Raw genomic sequence first — 23,217 nt, 5'->3', positions numbered from 1 at the left:
TTCCGGAAAAATTAAAAAGGAAACTCATTTTATTTAAAGTATTTTTGACGTTGTATCGTTACTGCGTATCTTGTACTGTGTAATCAAATTCATTTTTATATTCTTTATTCGTGTGTGTGTGTTTTATTATAATTTGTTTCTGCAATTAAATTTCTACATTAATAAATAAATAAATAAACCAAAATTCTGTAAAAAAAAATAGTATAACAATGTTAACGCCTGCATTTAGTCTAACGCAAACCGATGATGAAGTTACGATTATTATTCATTCACCTTATGCTGATATTAAGGACACACAGATAGAAGTTGATGGAAATGATTTTAGATTTTACGCTATTCCATATTATCTTAGGTAAAATATAAGAAATTCATGAAATTTTATTGTTTATTTAAACTAATAGATAATATTCTATCTTTCTTTTTTACATGTATTTTATTTCATTTACAGACTAACATTACCTGGAGAAATAGAAGAGACTTCTACATCCTCTGGAAGCTATGATTGTGATAAGGGTTGTTTCACTTTAAAATTTTCTAAAGTAAACAAAGGTGAATTTTTTCCTAATTTAGATATGATAACTACGCTATTGTCACAACCGAAACCTAAACATTCAATTGGTCCAAAAATTGAAGTGATTGGTATGTTATTAAACCAAGCTTTTTACTTTGGGGATAAATATTAAGGGTGATGTATATAAATGAAAACCTTGTTTTAATTCAATAGGTAATCCTGCTTATTTAGATCAAATAAATACAGATTTGGAAGAAGGTAATAAAGAAAAGAATGATAATGAAGAGGATGATAAAGAAGAAGATGATAAAGAAGATGATAAAGAAGAAAATGATAAAGAAGCATCTAATAAATGGTTTATTCCTCAATCAATAGAGCCAAATAATAGTTCATGCTTATTGATAAATGCTCCCAAGTATGGATTTGCAAATAAAATTTCTGGCGCGTTAAAATCTTTCGAGGTACGTTAATATGATTTTTATAAAATACTGTACAACATACAAATGAATATTTAACATTTATCAATAATTGATTTATAGCCTCCGTGGATTAAAGAAGTCATAGATTTGCCCTCGCCTGATAACACTCCTGAAGAAGCACGTAAATATCTCCGGGAAGCAATGGAATCGAAAAACTTCCGAGATGATCATTATATGGCTGATTTTGTGGAGACCGAATATGCAGGAGAATATATTTTGTATACACCACCATGGTATAATTTAAAAAAAGAAGATATTAAATTTGATACAAGTGAAATCGAAATATTGAAGGAGCTTCCAAACAAGGAATATTTATTAGATAATGAAGAAATTCATAGGGTACTTTTAAGTTTAATCGATATTTTATACGGTAGTTGTTATAATCATAGAACAACACATGGTGATAATACAGTCGAAAGTGGATGGACGATTAACAAGCTTAGCTCAACTTTGTGTTGGTTTCAAGTATGTTTTTACTTCTGTTTTTTATATTATTTATCAATTTTTACATCGATTATATTTCTTTATTCATAACTTTTTATAAAATATTGTTATTAGACTTTTAACAGTATGGGTGAAGTTATAAAAGCATGTATTAGAAGATCGCTTTGTTACCCTTTAATAAGGAACTGGAAGTTATCCATAGAAGTGTTCGAAGATGTTAAGCAAATCGTCAAATTAGGTTTGATATAATAAATTCTAATATATACTTAAATAATACTTGAATTATATTTAATAATAATATTTTGATTATCAACAGGAAAGAAATATATTATAAAGCAATTTTGCGAGATACACACTTTATTTAATAATTCTCACGAGCCACGATATTTGTTGAATCAATTGTATATCAAGGATTATCTCATTTGGTTGCAACAAATTCCTGAATCTTTAATGGATTCGCTGATTCCTCTTTTAAACAATGTAAGTTTACTAGTAAAACTTTTAATAGAAATATTATATTTTGATTAATAAATTTTACTTTATTTGTTTAATTAAAGGTACATCCAAGTAAAGAAAATATGAATTTGGATTTAGTAGAATTAGAAGCAGCAATAAATTGTACTTTAAAAGAAAACATCGTTATAGAAAATATAATAGACGATATAACGAAGCATGCACAGAATTTAACCCTAAATGTTCCATCAAAAAACAAGGAAGAGTAAGTAAATGCTATTATTAAATATTATTAAATACAAAATAACAAAAGGTAGAGTTTGTTATACATTAACATAATATCAAATATATAATGTGTGAATATTTTTGCAGATCATCATCCGACGACGACGACGACGACGACACTTCAACTTCCATCGATAGTAGTGATACAGATACAGATTCAGAAAATGATAGTTTTAGCAGTAGTTCCTCTAGCAGTACTAGTGTAGATTCGGATGAAAGTGAGATAGAATAAATAATTTGCATATTATGAACGTTTTTTTAATAGGTTCTTCTATTTTACTTCTCTCTACTTTGAACTTTAAAAGAAATCTCTGTCTTCATAAATACTTTTATTTTTTAAGTAAAGTAATAGAATTAAATAACGAATAAAATAACGAATAAAATAACGAAAAAAATTAAAAAATACTTTTTTCTATTTCAGTCACATTTTGGGATGCGATCTTCGTAATATTGGTAGTCTTATCTGTAACCTTATTTATATAACTGCTTAATTTAAATGATATTACACATTTACGTAATATATATATTAGTTTTTAAAATAATTATTTTACAATGTATATATTTTTGGCTTAGAATCATATCAAAAAAGAAATGAACTTTAATAACACGACTTTTTAAAAAATTTTTGTATATGTTTACATTTATTTATTTATTTATTTATTTATATGATACTAAATTGTTTTTATTCATTTCGTTAATGAATATACCCGATATATATTAGAAATATTTTTCATTTAATCAGGAGCGACGAGATGCCGAGACATCAAACGAAGATAGAGGCATTTTTTATATTTAAGTATGGAACAGAGGCTCCCTTGTTCTCGCGTATTTCTAAACTCTCCGATTATTCTACGTTAGTTCGTCGAAGTATTTGCATAAGTAGAGTATCAGTCAGCCTTTTACGTTAAACAGTTCGTATTCTATTTTTTTTTTGTTATCATGAATTGTGATTTTTGTGACTCTACTTCATCATTCTATTTATATATTCTTCTAATCCTATTGTAGAATATATTTTTTATGATAACTGTTTTTAATATAAAAATAAAAAAACAAAATTATAATTAGAGTGTACACGTATTGTAAAAAATGTTAGTTTCACATTGGAAAATATTTCTATTAATCAATGGAGCTTCTTTTATCTTTGCAAAGTATTCCAAAGTAAGCAAATTACGATCAAACAATACTTTCAAGATTCGTAACACCGATGAAATTGATTTAACATCAACAACTTGGAGTTATGCCAAGGAAGATTATAATAACAATCAATATTTACATGATAGTTTAGAAAATGAAAGCAAAATGATTCGAAGAAAAGCGGACTTGTTGCCACATCTTTTAAAGATCCACATAGATAATTTGAGAAACGAAACCAATGAGGTAAAAACAAATGATTCAAATTAGTTTTGTTTCTAAGGATACAAATGACCATTTCACTTTTGCCAGGTAGAACTCGTATTCCTCGTGGATGCATCTGGTTCGATTGGTCTGCACAACTTCCATAGCGAGCTTAATTTTGTGAAGAAACTTTTATCTGAATTTACGGTAGAACCCTTGACGACAAGAGTTGCAATTGTCACCTTTGGAGGAAGAAGAAATATTAATCGTAACGTTGATCAAATATCTACAACTGGAAAGGACAATCACAAATGTTTCTTACTTAATAGACAACTCAATAACATCAGTTATACCGGTGGTGGAACATATACGCGTGGTGCGCTTTTCGAAGCTCTTGTTAGTAATTTAAAACATTAATGATATTTATTGTGAGAAATTAATTATTTCCAAAGAAAAGAATATTCTAATAAGATTATTTGTAATTAGGACATTTTTGAAAAAGGTCGAAAAATGGCGAAGAAAGTAATATTTCTCATAACCGATGGCTTCAGCAACGGTGGAGATCCACGTCCTATTGCTGATCTTTTGAAGAATGCTGGTGTTATGATATTTACATTTGGAATACGTACTGGTAATATTAAGGAACTTCATGATATCGCTAGTAATCCTGAATACGCTCACAGTTACTTTTTGGATAGTTTTGCCGAATTCGAAGCATTAGCACGCCGTGCTTTGCATCATGGTAAGAATCAAAGTATATTACTTTTTTTTTTATCAAGAATATGATTAATTGCAATATAATAATCGTTTTCGTAGACTTGAAAACAGGGAAGTATGTGCCTATGGCAGTCAGCAGTGATTGCGATATTTTATGTATGAACAATGAAATGTACAAAGTTAGAGAAAGTAATTGTTGCGATGATATAGCAACTTGTTCGTGTGGTGTAACAACTGGTCATTACGCTTGTATTTGTCCAGTTGGATTCTTTGGCTCTGGTTTTAAAGGTTCTTGCCAACGTGAGTATATTCTTGTCATTTTTATTAATATTGTTAACAATTATATTTCTTATAATTATTAATTTTATATAGCATGTCCAAATGGAACTTACGCTTCCGGCTATATTTCTGGAGATTCAACATCTATTTGTCTACCTTGTCCAGATGTTAATCATGTAACTGTGAAGGTTCCTGCTACTACAGTGGAGGATTGTATTTGTGGTTTTGGATTCACTACCGATGGGAGAAAATGTGAAGGTAATTGTAAAACTATTCAGCATATATTTATCTTGCAAAAGAAATTTTCTAAGAATAGATAAAATTCAATATTTATTAAATCAAGCTTTTTCCAGGTGCAAGTATTGGTATATTTCCCTGTAGCAGAGTTTTAGTTTTCATAGGATAGATTCTATCGATTGTATACGATCCGTATTTTTCTAATTGAAATTCTGGCTTCATTGCGAGCCAACCATACTAACAAAAATATAATTGATATGAAAATAATATAAATTAAGTATTTAAATATATTGATTTTTTTAAGTGATCGTACTTCGCGATTGCTCGTTTCTGGTGTAGGTAAGCAAGATCTTTCATCTTTGATAGATGAATCATCGGTAACTGCAACGTGTTTTTTCTCGTACAACTCTGTCATCTTCTTTTTCACGTTTCTATCAAATAGTTACTGATAAAAATAACAATTACATACACATTGATCTTAATCAGAATCATTTTCGTACTCGTATTCATCTAGCAAAGGGCCATACGTTTGAAACCACATCATTTGCATCGCTCTTGTTTTCTTTATTTCTTCCTTTAAATTTCGAATTGCAGCAACGAAATCGCGGGGCTTGTTATCTCGCGGATCCATCGTTGAGATTTAATTAGTGTCTATTAAGCGGACATGATTGAATTAATTGTTATCTCGAAAACAAATGAAAATTATTGTACTTTTATTCACATCATATACATACTTTTTTCTTTTAGTTATAACGTGCCCGAAATTAAAAGTACCAGAAAATGGATATTTGGTGAAAGCAAATGCCTGTAGCAACGTGGTGAATGCTGCTTGTGGTATAAGATGTAAAATAGGATTTCAACTGACTGGTGATAGCATTCGACTTTGTGGAAAGAATGGGATTTGGTCTGGCAACGAGGCACAGTGTTCACGTAAGTTTAATAATTATCATGTCGATGAATTAATCTTTTATCTCGTTTAATAAAAGGATGTCTAATTAATGCTAAAGAGAAAGTATTTAACAGTAAAGACTTGTCCAGCATTAAGAGCACCTCAATATGGACGTGTTCGTTGTCAACATGACGACGTTTATCAAGATCGATTGAAAGAAGATTTAACTTCTTATCCCATTGATACACGATGCCAATTTAGATGTGATCTTGGATACCAATTGAGAGGAAGTAAAGTTAGAAATTGTTTGCCTCTTTCACGTTGGGATGGTTTGGAAACAACTTGTAAACCGATTAAATGTGAACCCTTAAAACAATTAGCAAATGGTATGATCTTGCCTAAGAATTGCACTGGTCCTGAAAAATTATCCTTCTCCATGAATTGTACTATCTCGTGCAAAAAAGGATACAAGTTAGAAGGACCACGAATTAGGTCATGTGGTGGTCGTGCAGGTGTTTGGTCACAACGCCGTACCGTCAATCGTTGCATAGGTCGGTATTATTAATAAATTAATTGTTGCTTTTTATTGAATTATTTTATTTATATTTTTAGATAACACTCCACCAGTTATCACCTGTCCTCCTTCTATAACCATCGAAAATTTGCCCAGTAAAAATTATGCCTATGTTAACTGGACAGTACCAGAAGCTATCGATAACGACAATGACTCTGTTGCTGTTTGGAGCAAACCACATATTGTTCTTCCACGAAAAATGAAAATTGGTACTCGTAATATCGTTTACGTAGCTCAAGATGCGAGTAGAAATAAAGCAAGATGTAAATTCCAAGTCAAAGTGATGGGTAAGTTGAAGAATCCATGTCTTATAATAAAAATGAATTTATTTGTGTGATAATATTTTTAATTCTTAAAGACAAGGAACCACCTATGGTCGAAAATTGTGTAGACCCTCCAGTAATATTTACTGATCGTGAAACTGGAGCAATTAATGTCAGCTGGAACGAGCCAGGATTTTACGACAATTCCAAATTACTGATACGAATTGAACAAAGTCATAGACCTGAGGATAACGTGTTTCCAATTGGTAAAACACAAATCGTATACAATGCTACCGATATGTACGGAAATACTGCGAATTGTGTATTAAATATCACTGTTAAAGGTAAAAGATATAATTAAACAAAAATATTTTATTTTAATATTAAATTCTATTATTAAATTGTTTATATTTAAACATGGTTTCAGACATATGCAAAAATATTACTGTACCTTCAAACAAGCGCATTAATTGTTTGTACAATGCAAATCAAACGCCACAGTGCACGACTGTCTGCAGTGAAGGGTATGAATTGGTGCAAGAAACAACGTATCTTGGTACTGCAAACGAGGATATGCAATTCAAATGTAACAAAGAAAATGGAACTTCGAATGATTATGTTATGTCTGATTGCTTGGGTTGGTATATGTTACTTTATTTAAATATACTATTTAATTTATATGTTATGCTTATTTATTTTTAATTCCACAGAATCTGAACAACTAGAAACTGTATTTGTAGAAGGAAATATAGCTCTCGAAGGCGATACTAAATCGTTGTGTAATAACTCAACAAATTTACGGGAAGTGAGCACATCTAAGTATTTAGCGTTTAACAAATTTCTAGTTAAACTTATTGATTATTATTTCATTGACGTGTGTAGTTAACCGATCGCATTACCGAAGACTTAAGATCAAAGCTAATTGATATCTGCAATAACGATGTTGAATGTAATCTCGTAAGTTTTGATCCTGAATGCGAAGACGACAATTTTACAAAGAAAAATTTGTATTCGAATTTGGTAAGGGTTCGACGGGATTATAAAAAAGATGAGGATAAACTAAAGAGGAAGAGAGATAAGATTGAAATTAAATTCAAATTCATTGGTACGTATAAACATTATCAATAAAAAGATTGATCATCTTATGAAATATTATAATTAACGATTATAGGAAAAATAATAAAAGAAAATCGCGACAATCCAAAAAAAGGATTGCAAGAGTTAAGAGAAAAAATTGAATTGATGACGCGTTCTGGGAAACTTGATTTATTCAATAATAAAACTAATCAAGAGATAGCTAAGCTTGCACTTAATTTGCATGTTATATTTGGAGAGATACAAGATTTGTGTGAACTTGGAAGTCTATCTAGAAAGAATACTTGCAGTGAGAAAGACATATTTTTTATTCCTAAATATATTTAGAAATTAATATAATCTAATTATTAATCTAATTATTAATTATACAATTTATTTATTTTTTCCAGTTAAATGTCCCTTAGGTACTTTTCACAATACTTCTGCAAAACAGTGTCGACCATGTCCTTTTGGAGAATATCAAGATGTACCTGGATCTATACAATGCAAAAAATGTCCTAAAAATACTTATACTAGAAGAATGCGTACGAAATCATTACAAGATTGTATATGTAAGAGTATAATTAATATGAAAGAGTATAAATATTATATTAAATATTTATAATATTATTTATTTTTTCAGCTGTTTGTCAGCCTGGTTATTTTTCTAAACGAAGACATCATGGATCTGTTATATCTATAGAACCTTGCATGTCTTGCACTTTTGGTTTTTATCAACCAAAATACGGACAAAATACATGTTTATCATGTCCTACGAATTCAACTACACAAAATCGTGGTTCTGTAAATATAAATGAATGCATAAATCTTAATGCAACAAGAAATGATATTTGTTATACAAAGCCTTGTTTGAACGATGGTCAGTGTTTAGAAAAAGAAGATGAAGATTTTAGTTGCGAATGTCGTGATTATTATGTCGGTAGGAATATAAATTTTCATCATCTGAATTTTCATTTAATATAAATTTTCAATAATAATTTTTTTTTAGGCACACAATGTGAGATATTTCAAAATCCATGCAAATCTTCACCATGCTTAAACGAAGGATTATGCATTGCGAATGAAACTAATAAAGAAATGCCTTATTATTGCTCTTGCAAAAGTTCTTACACTGGAATGAACTGTGAGGTAAGAAAATGAATTATTGATTATGAACAATTGGCAAAAATGCAAAGAAAATATTTTTTAATTTAATTTGTAGGTTTATATCGATGAATGTACTCATAATCCTTGTCAAAATGATGGAAAGTGTGTTAGCACAGAAAATGATTATGCATGTGTATGTAAAGATGGCTTTGAAGGTAATTATGCATATATGTTATTAAATACTTTTATATATTAGGTTGTCCCATAAGTTCTTTCCGCGCCACACTATGTATAATTTCGAGCCGACTATGTTTGTAATCATGCAAGCTTTCTGAGAGATGGAAGAAGGTAATAGAACAGAATGGTTCATATATAATACAATAAATCAACCTTAAACAACAAATATTGTCTATTGAAGTCGCATCAAAAAAAAGGAAGGAACTTATGGGACAATTTAATATTTTAAGTGACTCCTTATAAAACTTTGTATCAATACTTTTAGGTTCTTTCTGTGAAACTTCTGTAAATCACTGTTATCCCATGCCTTGTGAAAAAGGATCAATATGTAACACTGTAAATCAAACGTGGTATTGTTCTTGCACATCAGGATTTTTAGGGCGTCGTTGCAATTTATTACCATGCGATTGGCTTCCTTGTCATAAAAATTCAATTTGTATAAACATCAGAGAAAAAAATGCAACAAGAAATAGTTACAGGTTTGAATTTTAAACTATTCAATGAGTTTACTCCATTATATTTTATAAAAGAGATTTTTGGACGTATAAGTATATTTCGATGTATATGTATTTTATTATTTTTAAAAGATGCGAATGTCCAATTGGATATACAGGGAGAGATTGCACACATAAAATTGATTATTGCAGTAGCTCACCTTGCAGAAATGGTGGACAATGTAACAGTATATCTTTTAATTATACTTGTCTGTGTCCTCCAGCATTTATAGGAAATAACTGTGAAATTGGTAAGCTCATAAAATATATTGAATGAATTTATTTAATAATTCTGAGTTGAAATTAAATTTTCAATGAGATCTTTTTTATTAACAAAGAATTGACATCTGATTATGTCATGCATTTTACGAGATCTAGTACAACTGATTATGTGATGATGAAAGGCCCAATAAAAAATATATCAAAGGTAATAAATTAATAAAAGAATAAAGATTGCGAAGTCTGCATATTTTATTATTTTTTAAATTTCTTTTAGTTGACTATTACTGTATGGTTGCAAACTTTGGATACCTTTAATTATGGCACTGTACTTTCATATGCAACGCATGAACAAGATAATGCACTTACAATAACAGATTATAATGGGTAAATCCTCTATAGTTTTTTGTTATTTTAAAATCTCATCTTAAATATTTATATATAATAATAACAAATGTTATATATAGATTTGTATTATATATCAACGGACGAGGAATTGTAACTGATGTTAAAATTAATGATGGTTACTGGCATTTTCTTTGCATCACATGGGAGAATACTAATGGGTCTTGGAATATTTTTCTTGATGGAATCCTTAAAGATACTGGTACAAATTTAGCAAAAGGTTTAACTATTCCAGGTAGTTCTCCATTATATTTTTAATTTATTATTTGTTATTGATTTCAAAAATTAAACTGATGTTTTTCTTTTAGCTAATGGATCTTTCATTATTGGACAAGAACAAGATCGAATGGGTGGTGGTTTTTCTGAATCAGAATCATTCGTGGGTAATATTACATTACTAGATATTTGGGATTCAGTTTTTACAAATGATTATATAATGCACTTGTATAGAACATGCGAAAAATACTATGGCACTCTTTTTACATGGTCTCACATATTAGAATACGTATATGGAAATATTATGGTGATTATATCATTTTTTATTTTGATAGTAAAAATATTAATTTTTATTTATTTATCATTGATTTTTTTTTAGATCATAAACAGCCAATTTTGTCAGGGTTGTTCTATACCTGTTGCACCATTTAAAGGCAACGTAAATACCACAGAAGATTTATTAGAAGCAACTTATTATTGTGATCCCGGATACGTACTTAAGTTTAATGGCAGAGAACAAAAAGTATTAAGAAGAAAATGTCTTAAGAATAGTGAATGGGAAGGCTCTGATATACCTAAATGTTCGAGTAAGATTTATCAAAATTATTTTCAACTGAGATCGTATTATAATTCGAGTTCTTTTTGTTTTTTGTAATTTCTTTTTAGAAGTAAAATGTGGATTTCCTGGATATTTTCCACGTGGTTATATAAGGGGCTGGTCTTACTTTTTTGGTGATGAAATTTATTATTCTTGTATTAGTGGTTATGAGCTTCGTGGAAGCATACGTCGAGTATGCAAATCTAATGGAAAATGGAGTGGATTACCACCTATTTGTATTGGTAAAATTTACATTATTTTGATGAATTAACAAGTTTACAAAATTTTGAACATAACATTATTGTGATAGGAGTAACATGTAAAAGTTTACTGGCACCAGAGCATGGGGACATAGAATACATAATAGAAGAAAATGAAAGAGATGATATCACAATTTTACAGGTATAATATATTCCTCGAAAAACAATGTTTAATATTAGAGTCAATTTTTATTTCATTGATATTTTATATAGGCAGGACAACAGATTGAATTTAAATGTGATCCCGGGTTTCGTTTGGTTGGAGAAAAATATTTAACGTGTTTAGAAACCGGTGTATGGAATCATGATAATGCAGTTTGTATTCCCTACAGATGTCCACCACCAGCAAAGTAAATTTTAATATAAATTTTATATAATATATTTATTTTTGTTATTAACTAAATGTATCTTCTTTTTTTGTGATATAGAATAAAGTATGGTTACATGAGAATAATTACTAAAGAAAAAGAAGAATCTTTAACTTTATCACAGTTAAAAGAAGATTTAACAGATGATCTTTTTACCAGAAACTATTCTTACGGTGATACTATAGGATATTTTTGTGATTCTGGTTATAAGTTCGAAAATATTAATAATTCTTCTACTATGTTTATTCTTCAATGTTCTAATGATGGTTTGTGGTCCAGTTATTTTCCAAATTGTGTTTCCAAAAATTGTCCTTGGCCAAAACCGATAGAAAAAGGAAAGATATTTTTAAAAATAGATGGCAATTTGACTTTGGAAATTCCAGCAATTCCAACAGAATTATATTCGATGCAACATTTTCATAATCAAGAATTAAAAGAGAATTTTATTCCTAACACAGAAATTTTTGCTATTTGCAATTCAGGATATAAATTAATTGGTGAAAATAGTAGAATATGCAGTAAAGAAGGAACTTGGATTCCAGATAATCAAAATTGTGAACCACGTAATTGCCCGATTTCTAATCATTTGATTTTCCGATTGTTAAATTTCGATGGACTGTATAACGTGCAATATAAAACTGAACAAAAAGTGGAAAGTTATAAAAATATGAGCAATTTTTATGGTAATATTAATTTTTATATCGAAGGAGATATTTATGGTAAAAGAATTATTATGACATGTCAAAATAGTATAACTGATTCGAATGCTTCTACTATTAATGAAAAATTAAATATTACATGGATTTGCGATGAAGCTAGTCGATGGAAACTTGTGAATTTTTTACAACACGATAATAAATTTATTCAAATACATGACTCAACAAATGAAGCATGTGAAGAAGCATTGTGTGCTACACTCGTTGATATTAATAATATGAATGATTATAAAAATGTGACTAATATTTTTACATTTGGTTGTCAACAAAACTATATTCTTGAAGGATCTGAAACATTAACATGTCTTTCGAATGGCACGTGGTCCACGATGCCTAAATGTAAACGTAAGTAAAAAATTATGATTAATTAATTATACAAAGAAATTTATATTATTCTTTTCAGATGTCACTTGTAAAAATCCACAACTACCATTTAATGCAGTATTAAAACAAAATGAAACTGATTATAATATTGGTGATATAATTCATTATGAGTGTATACCGGGATATCGAATATTTGGCCAATCGACTATAAAATGTCTTCCTAATGGAAAATGGTCCAAAATACGGGGCAAGTGCTCTAGTAAGTTACATATTAATTAAATAATTACATATTTTAACTTTAGTATTTACCAAGAGTATAATTTCTTCTTTTATATCTCCAGAAATATCATGCGGCAAACCAGTAGTACCACCTGGAGTAGTTATTAAGGGTCCATCCTACTTATTTAGAGAAAAAGTTGTTTATATATGTCCCAATGGTAAAAAAACAGGTTCGATTACTTGTAACTCAGATGGAAAATGGAGCAGTTCACCACAATGTATTAATAAATAATTATGGATAATATATTGCGGCATATAGAAATGATAATTAAATAAAACATATATAAAAATACGCAAGGAGAAACACGTAAACGATCGTATATTTTTTTTTTTAATATTCATTTTTAGCAATGAATCTTTCATAATAATTATAATATCGTAATTATAATTATCAAAGTAAACATATATACATATATTTACATACACTCTTACGCGTGTATATATATATTTATTTGTGAGCTAATTAACATGAATGATAAATGAGCATAAGTTCATATAAAAATATATTGAAAGTAAGAAAACTTTTGCTTATATACATTGCTTTACAACAATGTATATCTTTTTGTTTTTTTTTATCTAATATTAAAAATTAAATGTTTATAAAAATTTGTCAAAAATAATATTTCGTTGTCTATCAAATATAAGTATTTACTATAATTGTATTATGGTTGTACAATGCAATGAACAATTAGATATATATATATATATATATATACATATATATTTATATATATATATTATTAAAATCACGAAATGTTTTCTATAGACATAGAAATATTGTGCAATTTTGCCTGCTTTTTTTGTTATGTCTCGTCAATGCCCTTCACTCGCATGATTTTTGAAAAATTTAGATAAATGATTAGATCATAGCTTTCTATTTCTTTTTATGAAATTCGAGTTCTTTAAATTTCCTTTGTTGGCACATCCTATGTTTCATACCATTTAATTCTAAATATAGGAATGTGTGCATTACATGAAGATGATATATTGCATCAGACTATTAGAAGGAAGGGCAGTGAAAATATAAATATCATAAAATATTTTGATTTGAAAAACTTACATTCCAAAAAAATTATATCTATAAATATTGTATAAATGAAGCACCATCTGATAATCCTTAATTTATATTCATTTAGCCTCGTCAGAATAAAAAAAAGAGAAGAAACGAAAGTAATTAAATAGTTAGCATATTATTGTTTTTTAAATTTGTCTTTAAATATCCTAACGATGTAACTGCTGAGTTGTTTAACAACTGATAAAGATATTTTTTTAAAACTAATACAATATTTAGGAAAAGTAATCTGATTAGATAATTTCTAATATTCCTTTGCAAATAAAACATTTTTTAAACAAGAAAAGAAAATTATATCGAACAAAAGTATATATATAAATATTAAATATACACGTATTTTAAATACTGCTATCAATTTTCCTGCCAAACAATGGAATAATGCACAATTTGAGTTATGATATCTTAATTATTTATTTATATCTCAGAGTTCTCTTCAAAGCTCCGTTTTAGAACTGCTCGAATATTTAGGCTTAAGTTCTTCGATCCGTTTAATAAAATCTGTCTTTTCTATACATCCTTCGCACGATTCATCCCAATCATTCAATATTTTTTTCAAATCTCTTACTTTTAACTTTTTCAAATCAACTGTTCTAAGATCTATTTGTTTTTCTGTAACCAAAGCACACAATGTTACACGATTACTATTGTTAATATTATCTCTAATACACGGTAACATTTTATTAAAATAATATATAAATACCAAATCGTAGATCACATATTTGTGCATCCTTCTTCTTTAGTTTCTCACATATTTTATCTGCTGGCATAGACCATGACAAAGGTTTACTAAGTTCTCCCAAGATCCCTGTCGCAGATTCTTCTAAACCACCTAAATAATAGCACTGACATACGAGCAAGATTATTTTCATTTTTATGGCCATGCTCATACACAAAAATTACTTTTATTGAATAGTAATCATACTTACAAATCTATTTTCTTTAGACTTTGTAGTTTTACAAAATTCTTTGAACTCTGATTCTATCTTTTTATAATCGCTTTTAACATCACTTGTTAAAGTTTCAGCAAATTTATTTACAGTAACTACACATACTGCAAAACCAAAATTTAAAAAAAAGTTAGTAAAGAGATAACACATTAATTGCAAATAAAATATATAAGATATATAAAATATTGTCACTAATATATACATAAATAAATCACCTTCGCATTCTCCTTCTTTTAATGCTGTAATAAATGATACCATACTAAAAACTACAGTGATAGCGAACCACATTTTAGTATCCATTTTTATAAATAATGTATTCTGAAAAAAAATTAATAAATCGTTTCAGTTTGATGTTAACAAAGACTTCTCTATTTTTAATGACATTTGCGACATTAAATGCCGCTTTAATAGGTTAAGAAGAAACAGCAATGATATACAAGATACGTACGATATAAATCAATTCGATTGATGTTTATTAAATAAACAACAGTTATGGAACTTAATAATCTATTTGATTGAAACTTTTTATTCAAAGAAACACTATTTTAACAGATTCATCGAGCACACAGCGAACAAAACTTCATGCTACTTTCATACACGCTGGATACTGTCAAAAATCCGGAAATAGAGCTGGCGCCTTCTGATTGGTCCTCACTTTAAAATGATTTACGTCTATTTAACAACTAAAGAAAACAATCACGGGATATGCAAATATTCAAATATCATCAATACTTTATAATTTTAATCATGATTATTCATTAAAAATTAATGAGAAGTTATTTTTCATGTTTTCAAATTCACAAATCACGATAGTACAAATATTCTTTAAACGACCATTCATAAAGTGTTTACTAATAAACTCCAATTTGATTGGTCCTTCAGATACCGTATATAATCTCTTAATCGGCTAATGTCTTAACCAAAAAATATTATTAATGAGAATTTTAATAATTCCATCGAAAAAATCGCAATAAAATAAATATTACATAGCGTAAATAGTTTCATATTACATATTTTTATATGTATTTATGATATATATAAATATACGTTGCCAACTTTAATATTTTTTTTTGTTTTACTTATCAACTTTTGGTAATACTTTGTTCATATTTTTGGTTAAGTTTTCGGCCGATCGATTATAGTGTTACATAGACAAAAATATTATTAACAGTGATAACATTTAAAGATTATTCCATTAATTTTTAAGTTTTTGTGAGAGTGCGTTTAATGTGAGATGATAATTCATTTGTAACTTTAGTTGATATATTTCTATTAAAAGAAACAGCATACACACCATGGCCGATTCATCTTACGAGAAAGGATTAACCGAACTTTCGAAAATGAAGGTGCATTAATTAAATCTAATTAAATACTTTATTGCATTTTAATTTGTTCTCCGTTAGAAGAAGTATCCATTTTTATAATAAAATTTATTTACTTTTTTATATCATCACGAATAAGAAATATAACATTACAGTGGAATTAACTGTTACTATTACTAGAAGTAAAATTGTCTGTATTAGTAAAATGCATTGATTACAAATTTGTAATATTAATCAATAAACGTTATTATTTTATCAGATTGCTAATTTGAAGGTGGAATTAAAACAAAGAGGTCTTCCTACAACAGGAAACAAAAATCAACTAGTTGAAAGACTTCAGCTAGCGATACATGGTGGTATGTAATGCAACAACGCATACAATTTCTACACATAATAAGTATATAAGTATATTTATATGTATATTTATTTTATAGATAATGCATTATCTTTGGATGAAACAGCGGAGGAAATATTAGATGAAGATGCGGTTCTTGGTGTAAGTAATTGATAATACTATTCTATATAATAATATTCTAATAGATCGCAGTTTTGTGCTATCAAAATATTTTTTAAATGATACATGAAAATTTCATTGAATTATATAATTTTCTAGGATGAAGAAATAGAAGAATTATCAAGTAAACCAGATTCGCAAGAGATCAGCGAGAAGAGAAAATTATCTGTAGAAAGTAATGTTGGTAATACAAAAAAAATAGTTTTAAATCGTAAGCCTGTAATTGAAGATGTTAAGTTGGATGAAGTAGAGAAACATGAAACTGACACTAAATCTTCTGAGAATGCATCTCCTGAGAAAAAAATTATTAAATTATCGGAGCTTGGTACCAAGGAGGTAATTATTTATAAAATATATCTAACTATTAATTATGTTAACACATTTGAATTAATAATATTTTATTATGTAATAGAGATTAGAAATGAGAGCAAAGAAATTTGGATTACCATTATCGGAAGCTGCAAAGAAGGAAGCTCGATCAGCAAGATTTAGTGTTAATAATCAAAATAACAAATCAGCTGCATCCGTAAAGACTCCCGTCGTAAGTTATCTTTTTAAATCAAATGTTTTATTATTAATTTATAATTTCGTTAATTATTTATTATTATTTTTTGTATGTATATTTGTGTATGCAGCATACGACTTATGAGGTTTTGAAAAAGCGTGCAGAAAGATTTGGAATGTCAGTTTCTAGTCTCATGGATAAGGTAATGATTTAAAAATATTTCTAATACAAATATCAAATAATATTGTAATATATTTCTATGTTAGGCCGAATTGGAAGCGCGAATAGAGAAGAGAAAAGCTAGATTTGGAGAGGTGAAACCAACTGAGAAAGTATTTCCTAATAAAGTCAAAATTGTTAAATGATATTCGTTATTGTATACGAAAACAGTAATTTAAATTACAACATATCTTGTTTCTTTGCAATAAAATAATAAGATACTATAAAGGTGACGTATATCTATTTAATAACATCTTTAAAAAAAGAAAAATTGGATAAGAAAGAAAACGTTTCAAAGATAACAGTATTATAATATGGATAAATGAATCTTACATACAATGATATTCCTTGTAGCTTATTTGTAAAAGTTCTTAAAAAACAAAAAAAAATAATAATAAGTATATTGCAGTTTTCATTCTTTAGTAATTAAAAAGTAATGTAATATTATTATTTTAATATGTAAAGAATATTGCTATGTAAATAAAAAGCGCACATTTTTGAAGCTGAATACTTTTTACTATTAACTTAAAGTACTATTTAACTAAGTTTTGAAATTTAATAAAGTATATATTATCATAAGAAGAAAATAATTAATAAAAAATATTAGAGAAAAGCGAAAGAATGCAAATGTTTAGACTATATATTATTAATTGTAAGTAATATTACTTCCGTTGAAACGTAAATTATGTCATGTATTACTAAAGAACAAATTAATGCATGTAATGTTTAAATATTAATTAATTATATAATAGTTTTACGTATATATTATATATTGTATAAATAAATGTAAAATTATCTGAAATAATAATTATTTCAAAAATATCCTACGCTGAACTAGAGAGCTACGATGTTTACTCCTCGGAATACAAACGAAAACTGATTTGATTAAAGTCAAAGTCCTTCGAGCATTCGTTATTATTATCACATTGTTGACATTTCGACTTGAAGTTTAAATTAAAAGCATATCGAAATAAAACCGATTTATACGATTATTTTATATTAAAATTAGATTATTAACTGCATGATATTTTAAACAAATGCAGTATTGTTTAAACAATTTATTACGAATTATATTATAGTATTACATATACGCTATACACATCATTCAATGCCTGATCATATATGGCAGCTTGATTCGTATTATTTAAATATTTGTAAATAATGGTTTGAAAAAATATTACTTTTTTAAATTATTATAAAAGATATATATACCATAAATAGAATGATTGTATCCAAGATAAAATTTATTAATTAATTACTTCTTGACTCGCTTAGTGAAACGTAGGATAACTACATATGTAGCGGGAAATAATGAATATTTCAAATTGTTTAATATTGTTTGAATAATATTAAAATTATATATATTATCATTCGAGAATATACAATGAGAACAAATATGCTAGTCTAAATTTCTTTGAATATTATTGACCTATATAAATTTCGAGAAATATTCGTCCTATTAACCTACATAATTTCTAAGAAAAATATTTGTTTTTAGTGCTGTAATTGGTAGAATAGAAGTATTTGCTTTCGTGTACGAAAATTAATTCGAGCTTTTTACAGATGGCGTTCAAGTTAATCAACGTTGTGTGATGCTGTCAACAATTTGAGTGCAGTACTGATTTATTTTATTATTAATTACAATGGAGGATGATCTAAAAAATAAAGCAATAAGTGGTATTCCTTTGCTTCAAACTAAAGCTGGTCCTAGAGACAAAAATTTATGGTTGCAAAGATTAAAAGAAGAATATCAAGTGCTAATTACAGTAATGTCACATTTTACTTTGAAAAAATGATTGTTTCCATATGTTGAATAATCTTTAATAATATTTTGAAAGATTCTTAAGTTAAAATTTAATATGTTATTAAAATAATATTATTTTTCTTTCTTTACAGTATGTTAAAAATAACAAGGAATCAAACAATGATTGGTTTCGTTTAGAATCAAATAAAGAAGGTACAAGATGGTTTGGAAAATGTTGGTACATACAAAATTATTTGAAGTATGAATTTGAAGTTGAATTTGATGTTAGTATTTCATTTTTGATGTATATTCAATGTTTTTTTTATATTTGAGGTTAAAAAATTGAAGCATAATAATAGCATTTAATTAATAGAAAATATTTCATTTTGACATTATTAGATACCTGTAACATACCCTATAACGGCACCTGAAATTGCATTGCCTGAGTTGGATGGTAAAACAGCGAAGATGTACAGAGGTGGAAAAATTTGTTTGACAGATCATTTTAAACCATTATGGGCACGTAATGTACCAAAATTTGGTATCGCTCATGCTATGGCTCTTGGTGTGCGTATATCAAATATTAATTTATAGTTTTATGTTATAATATTTTATACTTGATCTATAAGTTATATTTACTTTTAAATTGTAGCTAGGACCATGGCTCGCTATAGAAATTCCTGAACTTATAAAAAAAGGACTAGTAGATTATGAAAAACCAGAGAGACCGTTAATAAAAGTTGACAAACAAGAATAAATAATTAAAGATAAAATAAATACTTGTAATATATTTTAAATGAAAATCACGAAAATAATATATTTATCGAATATGCCTTACACACATTTTTTATTTTAAATGAATTATTTGCATATTTATTTATGATTACACTATTACCTGTATTTTTAAATATGTAAACAGTTTTATATACATTATTAATTTAAATAGATACTATTATGTATATTAATATATATTTTATTTACAAATTTATTTATCTTCATCTATTTTTATCTTTGCACTATCCCTTATTATTTCATCAAGTTTGTGTAGGTCTTTAAGAGATATCTGACCGGTACCTCGTTGAAGAGGTTTAGGTTGTGATGGATGTGGTTTCCATCCTAATAAATAAATAATTTGAAATGTACTAGGTATATAAGGGGTTCCATCTTCTCTTATTTTTCCATATAACTCTTTGTATATTGCAGCAGCTGCCATTAAAGTATCACGATTTAAATGAAGTTTGCGATTTTTTGAAGCATTGTTTTCCGCCATACCTGCATCAATATAACAAATAACAGAAGTACTAATTTTTAAATATTAAATTGTTTAATGAATGAACCTTTTAAATCCCACATTAGTTCAAACATGGAAGGATATCCTATTACTATTTCATCAGTGTCGATAGTCAGCATAGTAAAATTAGCTCTCGTTAATAAAGATCCGATATCTCTAATCTCTGTGAAAGGAGATATATGGGGTGAAATTCCTCCTTCTCTTTCTAATTCTGCCAATTGTAAAGAACCTCTAGTAATACAATATCAGAATTTGAGGAAAGAACGAGCGAAATATATATTTCATTGTACAAATAGATTAATCAATTAACCTTAATTCATATAACGTTTCTCCTCCAAATATTGCAGCCATGAACACTCCATCCTGTTTTAAACAATTATTAATACTTTTAAAGCATCCAGGCAAGTCATTTACCCAATGAAGACTCAGACAACTTATGACTAGATCTAAACTGTCCGGTTCATATATCAATTCTTCTTCGTCAATGATTTTTCTTTCAACTTTAATTCCTTCATTAGTTTCAGCTTGGTGCAACGCAGTTTGACACATATCAGTTAGAATCAATTCTTCTATGGATTCTTTAAAAATATTTTTAGATACATGACCACGTCCACAGCCAAAATCTAAAGCTTTTTTGAAAGTTCTCTTTATATCAAATATTCTGTCCGATAATCTGTATCCTACTTCATCCTTAATGTAATCATACAGTTTAACATCGGGAGAATTGACAGCACGTTCTCTTTGCAATAATTTAACATTTCTATCAAAAATGTTCATGCTACTACCTGGTGGTAATGCAAATGTTGGAGTAAAAGTAGCGATATTACAAGTACTATGGTAATTATTTAAATTGTTAAATAGTGATTTTACACATAGATCACAGCAGCCAAATGTCATCTGCACTAAATGTTTCTGTTTTTTAAATAACACTATTGAAATCATTGTTATAATACGTGATGATACGAGAATGTTAGCATAAAAAATAGTAGTTTTTCAAAAATTACAATTACTATTTGTTATAAATTTAATATAATTTTCTATAACCTAAAATAATAACGTAAACAAATGTATTCAATTTAAAGAATACAGAAGTACACAGAAACTATCAAGTCCCCTTTGTTATCCAACCAGATTCATCCTAGTTACTAACAAGACCACAAGTGGGCGAAAGTAGGTATTTAACGTGATGATGGTACAATACAATCAAAGAATATTGTATTAAAGAATAAAGTAAAATTGAAGAATATTGTATTATTGTATATATATATATATATGGTATAGTTATATTGTAAGAAAATTTTAAATAATAATATTTAGTTTTTAGTGTCTAAATACGTGTGTGCCTTCAGAAATGCGTTTTTTATAGATATATATTTTAAAAAGTAGAAGAAACTCAAAACGAGTAGATGATAAATCCAACGATGATCACCTGTAACAAAAAGAAAACTATATTAATCATACAATCAAGTGATACAATAGCCTAACATACAAATCGTCCAATTGGCAGATGCACTTTTCTCTCAACAGAATTCTTTATTTATTTTTATCAAATCTCTATTTACCGTTGCAATGAAATTAAATTTAAACGCGTGATTTTACATTTACATAAAGTATATATAAAAAAAATAAAAAAAAGGGAAAAGTACAAATATCGAGTTACTAAAAAAAAATAATATCTAATAATTATTACGAAATACTTATAGAAAAGAAAAATTGCAAATTTAATAAAATACGATCACAATAAAAAATTTTAAAAACGACACAAGAAAAGAGAAATTACTGTAATATTTACCGAACGTTATTTAAGCTTCAAAATTTAATAATACAAAAATTGTGATATTTCTGACTCTAACTAAACACATATGCATCTTTTGGACGATATGGCACACAGATTAGATGTGCCAAGGAGATAGAATAGTCCATCTCTAACTACAAATTAATGACGAGCAAGAATGTAATATAATAAAATATAAAATATGACTAGAGAGCTATTCTCGAAAAGTTCTAACTTGCTGTTGAACCTTTGAAAATAACTCAATAGTCTATGTAGTTGCCCTCTTCAGCCACAATTAAGTGGGGGCCTCTTCGGCATTAGCCTCTTCTTTCTTCATCCCTGAAAACTGCATTGGACATTTTCAACGTGCAAGAAAGATAAGATATCTCATATCTTTTTTTGCAAATTAACTTTTATTTCGTTATGATTCTAATATGGAATTATGAAAAAATTAATTTATATTTAATGTTAATTATATTCAAGCTCGTATAACTATGGATGAACTTAGAGTTCATTGCATAATATTACACGAGCACATTTAATCAAACGTCCAAGCAGATAATTACAATCGATGACCTAATAACACGTCGCACTTTTAATATCAAATAACAAAATTCAATTGAAATTTAATAATGCAACAAATGTAATGCATTTTCTTGCAATATTTTCATTTCATTCATTTGTTATATTGAACTATATCAAATATTCTTCATTACAAGAGAAAATCGCTATTGTGCGAAGTGCTAATCTCATAATACTTAAAACTAAGTATCAAATTCATCACAGGCTTTGCCAATTTGATTCGACTCTATCTCGTTCGAAATAGAATCGAAAAAGAAATGAATCTTCCAAGTAGTTGCAAATACCTCTATAAATTATGATACATACTCAAAATTACAGAAGAGTCACAAAATAAATTTACAAAACAAGCATAATAGAATGAGATGATAAAATTTTGCAACAATTCTGTATAAACCAGGAGGCGGAATTTCCACTCCGGGGTGAAAGTAAGCCTAGTGCCTTTCCTGGGTCTTACCTACTTAAAATTAAAGTTTTCACATTCGCT

The 23,217-nt window shown here is 27.8% G+C and overlaps 7 protein-coding genes across 8 annotated transcripts; 4 read left to right on the top strand and 3 right to left on the bottom strand.

Moving 5' to 3' along the window:
- Positions 1 to 18: 18 nt before the first annotated feature.
- On the top strand, positions 19 to 2,419 carry LOC122525574 (protein SHQ1 homolog). Its single transcript, XM_043648467.1, has 8 exons — positions 19 to 352; positions 449 to 639; positions 725 to 972; positions 1,051 to 1,455; positions 1,549 to 1,672; positions 1,751 to 1,914; positions 1,992 to 2,152; positions 2,260 to 2,419. Exons 1-8 carry the CDS (start codon positions 210 to 212, stop codon positions 2,402 to 2,404), a joined length of 1,581 nt encoding a protein of 526 aa, XP_043504402.1. The 5' UTR covers positions 19 to 209; the 3' UTR covers positions 2,405 to 2,419.
- An 830-nt stretch (positions 2,420 to 3,249) lies between these two features.
- Positions 3,250 to 13,007, top strand: LOC122525614 (sushi, von Willebrand factor type A, EGF and pentraxin domain-containing protein 1-like). Its single transcript, XM_043648540.1, has 30 exons — positions 3,250 to 3,549; positions 3,616 to 3,903; positions 3,994 to 4,249; positions 4,324 to 4,524; positions 4,597 to 4,761; positions 5,488 to 5,670; positions 5,764 to 6,180; positions 6,242 to 6,490; positions 6,562 to 6,810; positions 6,894 to 7,103; positions 7,177 to 7,271; positions 7,349 to 7,571; positions 7,638 to 7,850; positions 7,951 to 8,112; positions 8,184 to 8,480; positions 8,550 to 8,689; positions 8,763 to 8,862; positions 9,150 to 9,363; positions 9,472 to 9,629; positions 9,717 to 9,805; positions 9,875 to 9,984; positions 10,065 to 10,237; positions 10,311 to 10,525; positions 10,598 to 10,805; positions 10,885 to 11,058; positions 11,127 to 11,218; positions 11,290 to 11,426; positions 11,505 to 12,505; positions 12,564 to 12,743; positions 12,826 to 13,007. The coding sequence occupies exons 1-30, from the start codon at positions 3,259 to 3,261 to the stop codon at positions 12,993 to 12,995; spliced, it is 6,660 nt and encodes a 2,219-aa protein (XP_043504475.1). The 5' UTR covers positions 3,250 to 3,258; the 3' UTR covers positions 12,996 to 13,007.
- LOC122525608 lies at positions 4,817 to 5,627 on the bottom strand. Its single transcript, XM_043648531.1, has 4 exons — positions 5,475 to 5,627; positions 5,241 to 5,391; positions 5,054 to 5,171; positions 4,817 to 4,977 (listed from the first exon to the last, which is right to left on the bottom strand). The coding sequence occupies exons 2-4, from the start codon at positions 5,369 to 5,371 to the stop codon at positions 4,837 to 4,839; spliced, it is 390 nt and encodes a 129-aa protein (XP_043504466.1). The 5' UTR covers positions 5,372 to 5,391; positions 5,475 to 5,627; the 3' UTR covers positions 4,817 to 4,836.
- Positions 13,008 to 13,934: 927 nt separating the features above from the next.
- LOC122525607 (mesencephalic astrocyte-derived neurotrophic factor homolog) lies at positions 13,935 to 15,408 on the bottom strand. Its single transcript, XM_043648530.1, has 5 exons — positions 15,231 to 15,408; positions 14,998 to 15,100; positions 14,762 to 14,886; positions 14,536 to 14,677; positions 13,935 to 14,444 (listed from the first exon to the last, which is right to left on the bottom strand). The coding sequence occupies exons 2-5, from the start codon at positions 15,080 to 15,082 to the stop codon at positions 14,269 to 14,271; spliced, it is 528 nt and encodes a 175-aa protein (XP_043504465.1). The 5' UTR covers positions 15,083 to 15,100; positions 15,231 to 15,408; the 3' UTR covers positions 13,935 to 14,268.
- A 441-nt stretch (positions 15,409 to 15,849) lies between these two features.
- Positions 15,850 to 18,318, top strand: LOC122525599 (SAP domain-containing ribonucleoprotein). Its single transcript, XM_043648516.1, has 7 exons — positions 15,850 to 16,128; positions 16,364 to 16,460; positions 16,539 to 16,600; positions 16,718 to 16,954; positions 17,031 to 17,159; positions 17,254 to 17,325; positions 17,390 to 18,318. Exons 1-7 carry the CDS (start codon positions 16,078 to 16,080, stop codon positions 17,486 to 17,488), a joined length of 747 nt encoding a protein of 248 aa, XP_043504451.1. The 5' UTR covers positions 15,850 to 16,077; the 3' UTR covers positions 17,489 to 18,318.
- Positions 18,319 to 18,905: 587 nt separating this feature from the next.
- Positions 18,906 to 19,889, top strand: LOC122525606 (ubiquitin-fold modifier-conjugating enzyme 1). Its single transcript, XM_043648529.1, has 4 exons — positions 18,906 to 19,108; positions 19,239 to 19,370; positions 19,486 to 19,653; positions 19,739 to 19,889. The coding sequence occupies exons 1-4, from the start codon at positions 18,986 to 18,988 to the stop codon at positions 19,841 to 19,843; spliced, it is 528 nt and encodes a 175-aa protein (XP_043504464.1). The 5' UTR covers positions 18,906 to 18,985; the 3' UTR covers positions 19,844 to 19,889.
- Positions 19,890 to 20,041: 152 nt separating this feature from the next.
- On the bottom strand, positions 20,042 to 21,559 carry LOC122525586 (arginine-hydroxylase NDUFAF5, mitochondrial). 2 transcript variants are annotated; one of them, XM_043648497.1, is made up of 4 exons: positions 21,248 to 21,559; positions 20,688 to 21,162; positions 20,424 to 20,608; positions 20,042 to 20,358 (listed from the first exon to the last, which is right to left on the bottom strand). In XM_043648497.1, the coding sequence occupies exons 1-4, from the start codon at positions 21,249 to 21,251 to the stop codon at positions 20,072 to 20,074; spliced, it is 951 nt and encodes a 316-aa protein (XP_043504432.1). In that variant the 5' UTR covers positions 21,252 to 21,559; the 3' UTR covers positions 20,042 to 20,071. The 2 variants fall into 2 exon arrangements, with proteins under 2 accessions (XP_043504432.1, XP_043504431.1); XM_043648496.1 differs by having other exon boundaries at positions 20,688 to 21,559.
- Positions 21,560 to 23,217: the final 1,658 nt, after the last annotated feature.

This window comes from Polistes fuscatus, unplaced genomic scaffold (assembly GCF_010416935.1).
Source record: "Polistes fuscatus isolate 324 unplaced genomic scaffold, CU_Pfus_HIC Scaffold9, whole genome shotgun sequence".
Taxonomy (NCBI): domain Eukaryota; kingdom Metazoa; phylum Arthropoda; class Insecta; order Hymenoptera; family Vespidae; genus Polistes; species Polistes fuscatus.
The sequence above is the reverse complement of the archived record's forward strand: the minus strand, read 5'-3'. Positions and strand labels throughout refer to the sequence as shown.